Consider the following 11069-nt stretch of genomic DNA (forward strand, 5'->3'; position numbering starts at 1 on the left):
GTGTGTGTGTGTGAGCTCACCTAGTTGTACTCACCTCAGTGTTTGAGGGGTGTAATCCTAATTGTACTTATGTGGTGTTGAGCTCCAGTTCATGGACACCGTCTCTCTGAGGAAGATTTATTTCTGCGTGCACACATGCATGTGGGTGTGTGAGTGTGAGCTCATCTATTTGTAACCCTAATTGAACTTACGTTGAGTTGAGTTTCAGTTTTTGGGTCACAACTCTCAGCGGATCTGTGTGTGTGTGTGTGCTCTCCAAGTTGTATCCTCCTATTGGTTGAGCTTCGGCTCTTTGGTCCCACCTCTCAATAGTCAAACATGTTATGGGTGTAACCTAATTGTGCTTACATGGATTGTGGCATCAGTGTTTGAGGGGTGTAACCCTAACTGTGCTTATGTGGGGTTGAGTTTCAGTTCTTGGGCCCCGACCTCTCAGCAGGAAAAATGCTTTTGTATGTGTGTGTATGTGTGTGTGTGTGTGTGTGTGTGTGTGTGTGTGTGTGTGTGTGTGTGTGTGTGTGTGTGTGTGTGTTTAAACATGTTTTGAACGAGTGTGTGTGTATTTACTATTTGTATTTGTTTTACATTTGTTTATGTGTGTGGGAAGAGCTTCAGCTCTTTGAAGTGCAGTGAGTATGAGAGTGAGCATGTAACTCTCAATAGTTAAACATGTTTAAACGTGTGTGCTTGTGTGTACTCAGCTATTTGTGTCTGCAGGATCGAACATTGACTCTTGGATCCCGCCTTTCAAGCCATTGGATGTTTACAGCAATGACTCCAGCACTATTTCCTTATCATATCTAGTTTTAAAATTATGAATAGAATTCGCTTTCACAACCTGCTGCTTAAGTGCATTTCATTTTCCCACTACTCTGATGCTAAAAGAAAACTTCCTAACATCTCTGTGACTCATCTGAGTTTCCAGCTTCCACCCATGTCCCCTCGTTCTGTTAGTATTCTATGTGAACATTTCATCTATGTCCACTCTGTCATTTTCCCTGAGTATTTCCCAACAAACACAGAACGTTTGTGGATGTTTTTAAATGGTGCCACAGAGGTGATACTTTTTTATTATTATTATTATTTTCTACCACAAACGTGGCCACACATTTACAATGCTAACCAGCATATATACATTTTCTTCTGTCCTCCATAGACAGGGTCAGAGAACAGTTAAACATATAGTTCAATGATTTATTGAACAATCAACCACAGAAGGTGATTCGGTACTTTTAAAATGCTAAGCTAACCTACATACGTAAATGCATAGATACACAGATTTACGTATGCCCTACATAAAGTGTTCGAAGTGTCATTAATGTGCATTTACAATGGTGAAATGCAATTCTGATCAGCTTCCATATGTACTTTATACACATACATATACATACACACACATATATACGTACATATACATATATACATGCATATATACACACATGCATTCACATACATTTGTCTCTTTTACTCTGACAGGGTGAGATAGCTGACAGAGAAACTAGTGTGCAATTAAGCACTTAATCACTAAAGGTGATTAGGGTGCTTTTACAAGCTCAGGTTATATAGTTACATCACATACATACATTGTATAAATGATACATTACATGGTCAATCTTGGATACAAGTCCAATATATCATCAAGTGTTCCAGTACTCATATAGTAATTACACAGTTCAGCATACCTCAGACCAGGAGGGCGAAAGTCAGACAATATGGGGCATTCTACAATATAATGTTCAAGAGTGTGCATGTTTTCTCTTTCACAAAGCTGACAAATTGTGTACTCGACATTTGGGTTTTGAGAAAGCTGCTAGATACGTCTATATCCCAGGCGAATTCTGGCCACTATAACATCACATTGCCGGGTTCTTGTTCTATTAGTCCCATATGTGAATGTCTCCTCACGATATCTATCATAATATTTAATGCTACAACTTTCAGGTCTTTGTGAATTTGTTAGGTCGGTGAGATCTTCATTAGATATTTGTTTAAGTATTCTCTTTGTCACTGCTAATGAAACACCCATATCAATTTCTACCACTGGTTTTCTACAGGCGGTCTTTGCAAGCATATCAACAGTGTCATGCCTTGAGATGCCAACATGTGATGGTATCCATAGGAATTTAATTTCAAATCTGTTTTCTTTAGCAGCTAAAACATTCATTCGAATATCACTGACTATTTTATGGGTGTCACTACTATGTGCGTTCAATGCCAGGAGTGCACTCTGCGAGTCACAGTATATAAGTCCACTGCCTTTGTCTTTTAAAAATTCAGTGGCAAGGTATATGCCTGCAAGTTCGGTTTGAGTTGTACTTGCCCAGTCATTGACGCGCTTCATTGCTGTATGTACGAGAGAAGATTGTTCAAATATATTGCATGCACATCCGGTACATCGTCCACCTTCTTCTACAGAGCCGTCGGTATAGCACTGATACACACCGTTACCCATACTCTGAGTACTTTCAGTGATGCTTTTCAGAGTTAACTGTTTTAATAATGTAGAGTGCACACTATCTTTCTTGGGCGCATTTACAAAATCAACTGATAGATCCCAGTTGTCCCATGGAGCAATTGGTTGATTAATCATTAATTGAGTTGGGTACATATTTAATATTTTGATGGAGTTGGCTACCCTGTAGAACCAAAATACATAATCAGATTTCGTTCTTCTTCTATAGACCTCAGGTGAGTGCAGCATATTAGAAAGTTTAGCTTGAAACTTCATGTGTTGTCTCGATCTACTCAATGCCTTTACACCTAAAACTGTGCTAATAGACAAAATTCTCTCACTTATTGTAGGTAATTTTAACTCTGCTCTCATGTTAACTATTCTCGTGGACTTTGGAGCCCCAAGGATGAGACGCGTAGCTTCATTTTGCCAGGTTTCAAGAGATTACTGTAACTATTGACATAAATAGGTACTTATGACATCCTTAAAACCAATAGAGATAACTAAAAACATATATTCTTGACACAGTTTTTTAAGATTTAAGTAAAATTTTTAAAATAATAGTGAATGCTATAGAATTATAATGTTTTCATGCTTTATATTTAAAAATAAACAATTTTCAGTGCACATTTTGTTTTTTTTGTTTACTTTATGTAAACGTATTCAATTTACATTCCTATACCATAAATATAACATTTATATGATGTCAATATAACGTTATGTACACGGCATCGTTATGTTATTATGATGTAATATTAACGTATAATTTCTGTATGAAACCATAATATTATATTGAACTTTATGTTTAAAACCTTGTAAAATTATCATAAAACTGGGAATAAGACGGTAAGCATGCTTTATGAAAATATAGAAACAAATAAAAAAAATAATTTAACATAAAAAACATAAACATAAAATAAACTTTAACTGCATGTATGGTAGTTAATTGGAACTTTGTAACATTGCAAACATGAACTTTGAAGTACAAAGAAAATGTATTTACCCATGAAGTTCTTTCTTAAATCTAAATTTTTCCAATTTTATACTCTATTTTGAGTTCTGTCTTGTGTTGTTACTTTTAATACCCTATGTTTGTCCCCTTTGTTATGTTCATTCATCCTAGTGTACACCTCTACCATATGTTACCCCTAAATGTGCAAGAGTGTGAGAGGGTGTGTTGTCAGAAATCCGACGCACAAAATAACATAAGTTACCCATTAAAGAAAAGGAGAATAGGTTATTCTGTGACGTCATCCAACATGACATATATTTATACATCTCATCTCTTTTCAAACAACAGTCTAGTGTTTAAACGTAATAAAAGTGTTCACTAGGACTGAATATCATTTCCAACACCAAAAGTACAGCTTGACTTTTGACTCCTTTGCTACTGTTAAATAAAATCAGAAGTAGAACCAAAACATTGGCAATCAGCACGTACACCACAAAACTTGTAAACAAAACAACATGAGAGTGCTGTTGGAGAATTGTGATACGAGTCTTCAACGACAGACATTCTCCTCTGTCCTAAAGGAACTACCACACCAGTTCTACCACCCAACAGAACACCTGAGTGTCCGACTGCCTTATAACTTCTTAGTGGTAGTGTGCACTGGTCAATATTAGTTAGGTAGCCGGTTATAAGAGAGCTTTAATGCTCAACCAAGTACGTACTCAACATTATACTTCCCACTTATTCATGTCATACCTGTGCCTTAATATGTTGGTGTGCTTTTACTAATGTTAAACATCTCAAACAGATAATGGTGAGGGAAGTTACTGAAGCAGATAGTTGGCTCCCAACATAATTATAGAAATTTGTTACTCTGCTTTACATCAAGCCTTGCAGGCCTCCAGATAGCCACCATTACGTGGCACTCTGAGGCACAGGGCCACACCCCAATCTGATGCTACATTTACACCGCCTTAGCAGGCCACAACTATAGTATCAGATAAGGCCCTTTTGTTTTTAATACTGTAGATAGAGTAGTATACATAATTAAATTAAGTATTACAGTAGATTAGACCACCATATATGGTATGATTTATAATTTTATATTAAAAACTAGGTAAACAATTTGTGGTTTATGAAGGATCCACCTCAAAGTGGTTTAAGCCACAAATTGCCCCCCCCCCCAACTATGTGTGCATAAATATTATAGCAGGTTGAATCAGAATATATACAGTCCTCTAACTAAGAACTAAGAAGTAACTCAGAAGAAAAGTAATATAATATTAAAGTCAACTGAAAAATAAATTAAATAATTGCATAAAAAATTGAATAAAAGAATTAAAGCTTGCTAGGATTTTTCCACATGAGTTTGGTCCTTTGAACCTAGATACAAGATCCTGATTAGGATCTATATAAACATATGAGCAATATTTACACATATAGTATTATAGCAGGAAGACACTGCTATACAGTTTCTTGCCTAACTTTTTCAATCTCAGCTAACAAGTGACCAGAACTTACAACAAGCACTATTAGTGTTCCGAGGCCTTAACCAAAAGAACATTTGTGCTTTATCACTACAAAAGGTTGATAAGAGGCTGAACTGTAATGCCAATCCTGACCTCAAAAGATTCATTGAAGGTTGTAACAGAACCTATGAGCACCACACCAGAAATAAATACAGTTTTGATATTAATAGAGTACGACTTAATCAAACTAGAAATGCTCTTCAAATCAAGGGACCCAGAATGTGGAATGACCTTCCCAACCATGTTAAAGACTGTACCTCTCTCAACCAGTTTAAGATAAAAATGAAGCACTACCTAATAAATTCCCTGTAACCTACCTTACCCCTCTGTTGTCAACCCATGTCTGTTTTTTTTCGTCAAAACAACGCTGTTTGAATGTAATTGTCTGTAATAATTTGTAATTGTATTTGTGCTGCTTTTTCAGCTATGTTCCCCCCCCCCCGTTTTACCTCTATTTTTATTTGTTCTCACCACATTTTATTCTTTATATCCATTAGATTTAAGCTTTAGTCATTAATGTTTTTCCTGCCCGAAACGTTTTGCATAATAGTGGCTTTAGGCATTGTATGTACTAGCTCTATCTATTAATCCAACAAACTTTGTAAAATCTCTTGTATGTATGTACCTTACATAAATAAACATTTATTTATTTATATTTATTTATTTATATATTTTTTTAAGTGTTTATATAAACATAACATAATATTTAATATTGCACCATTACTGAAACAATTACTGCATGTCACATTATTTACAACCAGTTCCTGCACAAGAATAGGACATTTTTGGCTGGTGTTGTACAGCCACCTAGTCTAATTTATTGTGCTAACCTGGTGTAAGGGTAAGAATTTACACTTGTCTAGAGTTGAACCTATATTACAACCTAGCAAGCACATATTTTTATGCAGTTTCTTATGACAACCCCCCGAGTTGTGTTGTCTACATAATATTACCATAACTATAGTAATAATTTAACTATAATCACTTCACTTTTGAGTGTTAATCTGTATCTCTATACCAACTAAGAGTGATTTTGAGGGGCTAACTTGACGTAAATCCAGCATAGATACAAGGTTACCACTCAAATTAAAGTGTGTATGATTGTATAATTATGTATTTTTTAATGATAAACAGCTCTAGTTCAGAAACTAGTAGCTCTACTAGCTCAAGTGCTAGTAACAGACAAAATCAAAGTCCAACAAGGCTTAGCACTAGAACAATTGCAACACGGCTAGCAAATACAGCCATCATGTCTAATGCAATAAATGTAAAAGCAACCCTCGCAGGTATGAAGGGTCATTTAACCCGAAAGATAAAAAAATGCAATGATTTATGCAATCAAACTCCAGTTGATTATGTAGAATTGGAAGGTCATCATAAGGTTGCAGAGAGCAAATTTCAGCATGTACAAATGCAAATCCAGATATATCAGGATGTTCTTGCTACTAACATCAAAGAAGATGCAATGAAAGCTGTCGTACAAGAAAACGCAGATTTTGAAGATGCAATACGAACAAAGTTACAACACTTTGTCAAGTTAATAACCATACACAAGGCCACTACAAGCATTGCAGCCACAACTTCCCAAAACCCAACACAACCAGAAGTCAAATTACCATCACTTAGTCTCCCAACTTTCTCTGGTACAGAGGACGAGAGTTGGGATAACTTCTGGAACAAATTTGTCGATTCATTGGATTCTAATGCCACTATACAAAAGACCACAAAATTTACATATTTACAAGGTGTCTTAAGGGATGAAGCGTTAAAGGTGGTCTGTAATTTGACCTTCACTGATTATGGTTATGATAGTGCAGTACAGCTTCTTAAGGGAAATTATGCTAAGCCAGAAAGGACTATCAGACTTCTAACCCAGAAACTCTTAGATATCCCTCATCCAGATGGATCAACTAACTCACTCCAAGCCTTTAAATTGGAGCTTGAGTCCTTCCTCAAAGCCCTTATAAATAAAGTGAATCTGGATGAATCGGATTGGATAATCCAAGTCCATATGAGACGCAAATTACCCAATGATGTACTGGATAGGTTGTTTGTCTTATATAACACATCTTCTCTAACAGATAAGGAGATAATGGAAGGTTTGAGGTCCATCATAGAAAGACAACAAGATAACACAGATGGAAAATCAACATCTAAACCTTCTTTAACCACTAATAGTAAACAACAGAGTGCAAACAGTACTCCAAATAAATCTAAAATAACTTCCCCCTCCCCAAAGTGGAAACAAGGCAGTGTGGGCACATATGCAGTGGGTCCCTCCAAGCCTACAGGTAATGTATCACCCAAAACGGTGATTCCCCAAGATGGTGTTAACGTCTGGAGGCTATGTGTGTTCTGTGAAGAACAACATGCCATGTACAAGTGCAAAGCTCACCCTGATTTACCGTTTTATACGTGCTACACGTATAAAACGACTCAAGGAGTTACGTATATGTACCAGGTGTATAAGGTCACATAATCCTGACATCTGTGCAACTCAAATGTGCACCTGCAATAGATGCCATAAGGGTCAACACAATATAGCACTTTGTGGGGACTCAAGTACAAAGTCTCCCAAACTACAAGTGGAGGAAGGAACTTCCACTTCAGTACAGCTTTGTACCATACTACCTGACATAAGTGTCTTGTCAACAAGATCTGATAATAAATCAGCTCTACCCACTGCTCAATTGATCATTAAAAATGGAAAGTCCAAGGTCACCATACATGGATTACTTGACCAAGGATCCCAAATGACTTTTATCTCAAAGGAGTTGGTAGATGCCTTGAAACTCAAGCCTGTACGAGAAACATGAATAGACATAGCAGGATTCCTGACTAACTCAGGAGCCCAAGTCTGCAAGGTAGTACAACCTAAAGTACGTTTAGGCGGTTATGTGCGAGCGATACAACCTCTTGTCGTAAATAGGTTCCCATCAGACCTGCATGTGTATGGTCTAGGGACAACAGCTAAATTCCTTGAAGAAAAGGGAATCAAATTGGCTGGCAAAATCAAATCAGACAACCTCTCCAATATTAGAATCCTTATGGGATCATATGTCTACTATAAGTTTATCAAAGGAAATGATGAAAAACAGGGAATGATCCTGATACTGTCTGCAGGTGGCTACTTGCTAACAGGCCCAGTATTACGGCTGAAGCAACCCGCACCTGTAGACCACCAGCATGCCAACCCAGTAATGGTTGCATAACTAGGAGAACAGTCTCCACTACAATTCAGTGACATGTCCGAGGATGAGCTTGATCCCCATGTACATATATTATAGGACCTGGCAACTCTTGGCATTGACCCTGAACCACCTAGACCAGATGACGACTAGACTTACAAACAATACCTGGACTCAGTTATCTACAGAGATAATCAATACTGGGTGAGGTTACCATAAAAGCTGAATCACCCTCAGCTACCCGTCAACCATTTTATGGCACAAAACCAATTAAGATCACAGGTGTTGCACTTACAAAGACATCCTGAGAACTTGAAATTGTACCATGAAATAATCAAGAAACAACTCGATGTCAAATTTATCGAAGTTGTGACAAATGATAACCCATAGGAAGGACACTACCTGCTACACCACCCTGTACTGAAAAATTCAGCTACTACCCCACTACGGATAATATTTAATTGCAGTGCTAAGACAAAGCAGAGTAGTGTTTCCTTAAATGACTGCCTTTAAACTGGCCCTAGCCTGACACAAAGGCTATACGACATGCTGTTAAAGTTCCACATCGGGATTTATGCATACACAACAGACATCAGTAAAGCCTTCATTAGGGTAGGTCTCCAAGAAGAAGAATACTGTAACTACACAAGGTTTCTATGGATTAAGGATCCTAACGATCCAAACAGTGAATTAATCACTTACAAGTTTGTGTCTGTTTTGTTTGGTGCCACGTCTTCTCCGTTTCTGCTTCAAGCTACCATAAACACGCACTTGAAGAAGTCCAATAACCCAAATAAAACAGAAATTAGCAATAACTTGTATGTGGACAATTTCCAATCAACAGCCAGCAGTGAAAGTAAACTACTGAACCTAAACCACAAGGCCAATCGAGAATTAATGGGAGCAAATATAACTCCCCAGTCATGGGTCTCCAACAATGCTAAATTAAATCAACTGATAGAAAATGATTTTCCCGACTACCAGGTACCCGAGACGACAAAAGTACTAGGTGTCGAATGGGATACGACAGAAGATCAGTTGACAATCAAGTCGGTGGAGCCAGATACCACCAACCTAACAATGAGAAAATTACTCTCACAAGTAAGCAAACCCTTCGACCCATTGGGACTATTAAGTCCAATCTTATTTAATGGGAAGTTGATAATGCAGGAATGTTGGGAACAAAAGATAGACTGGGATGATCTTCTAACACCTACCTTACAAGAAAAAAGGCAAGGGCTAGTGAAAGATTTAAGTATCCTAGAGTCTGTCAATTTCCCTCGGAACACAGTAAATAAAAAAGAACCAATGAAGCAACATGTATTCTGTGATGCCTTCTGTGAGGCTTATGGCACGGTAGCTTACCTGGTCTCAAATGGGCAAGCCAAACTGCTCACATCAAAGGCCAGAGTGGCACCGTTAAAGAAACGATCATTGCCACTACTGGAATTAGCAGCCATTCTGCTAGGAACAAGATTGGCTCATTATCTGATCAAGGACTTAAGCAACATTCACTTTGAAGAAACAGTGGTATGGTCAGAAAATGAGGCATTGCTACACTTGGTTAAAAACAATAATAGTAAAAATCCTTGCATGAGTAACTGCGTTAAGGAAATACAAGAGTTGTCGGCAGGGTACAAATTGAGATATGTACCCACCAAAGAGAATCCAGCTGACTATCTCTCCCGAGGCCTGATTTTATGGCAATTAACATAGACAGAGATGTGGTTTAATGGACCTCAGTGGCTAATCAGCGACGAGTGGCCTAAACAAAAGCCACAAGTCATTTTGACCAATGTCACTGAGAACCCAGAACTACCTTGGACTTTGGTAATTGACCCTAATCGGTACTCTGAACTGAACAAACTAATAGGTGTCACCCAAGTGGTGCTTGATTTTCTAAAGAAAATAGGAATCAAGCATAAATTCCCTAGTGCCCTAAGGTACTGGGTCAAAAAAGCTCAGACAGACACATTAGGAACAGAATTTGACAATGTCCCTAAGAAGCTACAAAATTTTCTGTGTCTCTGGGTAGACACCAACAATTATAACATAATCAGATGTGGAGACCGCTTACAGCATGCGGACATAGATCTGGAAGCCAAAAATCCAATATTGCTTCCTTGTCACCACATAGTAAGCAAACTAATTGTGTTACACATACACAAATACAACACTCTGCATGGTGGGAAATTAGATTTTCTCACAGACTTAAGACAACAGTACTGGCTACCCCAAGGTAGGCAGACTGTAAAATCCATAATTAAATCGTGTGTTATTTGCCGGAGATACGATGCCAGAGTGTGTCCATATCCTGGCCCTCCTCCTCTTCCAAAGGAACGAGTTGTACATATTCGTCCCTTTGAGACTACAGGAGTAGTTTTCAAAGGAACACTAACGCTAACAGGCACCAAGGACAAAAGAAAAGTAAAGGCATATATCTGTCTTTTCACTTGTGCCACAACAAGGGCAGGCCATCTACAAGTGACTCCCAATATGAGTGCCGAGGCATTCTTACAGGCTTTTGGCAGATTTGCTTCATGTAGATCCTGCCCTAAGTTAATGATCTCAGACATAGGGTCCAACTTAGTGGCAAGAGAAGCATGTCTGAGGAAAATCTGGATAAACCCAAAGGTGCGCACGACCCTAAATCAACAGCAGTGCCACTGGAAATTCATACCTCTCAGAGCCCCAAGGCACGGAGGGTTCTATGAACGCATGATTGGTACGGTGAAACATTCTCTATGGAAAACCCTACACCATCAAAAGATTGACCTACAGGAGCAACAAACCATAGCCATAGAGATAGAAGCACGCGTTAATAACCAACCACTTACCTACCTACCTCTCTGATGATGTTTTGCAGCGTGAACCATTAAGTCCAGCTCAGTATGGGAGACCTCTCAGCACCCTAGTGTCACTTGCAGATGAGGAACCAGAGGATCCTT

The 11069-nt window shown here is 38.1% G+C and overlaps 1 protein-coding gene across 1 annotated transcript; it reads left to right on the plus strand.

The window, feature by feature from the left end:
- The first annotated feature begins 8667 nt into the window (after positions 1-8667).
- Positions 8668-9837, plus strand: LOC138354307 (uncharacterized). Its single transcript, XM_069308457.1, has one exon. It carries the CDS (start codon positions 8668-8670, stop codon positions 9835-9837), a length of 1170 nt encoding a protein of 389 aa, XP_069164558.1.
- Positions 9838-11069: the final 1232 nt, after the last annotated feature.

Source organism: Procambarus clarkii, chromosome 62 (genome assembly GCF_040958095.1).
Source record: "Procambarus clarkii isolate CNS0578487 chromosome 62, FALCON_Pclarkii_2.0, whole genome shotgun sequence".
NCBI classification, from domain to species: domain Eukaryota; kingdom Metazoa; phylum Arthropoda; class Malacostraca; order Decapoda; family Cambaridae; genus Procambarus; species Procambarus clarkii.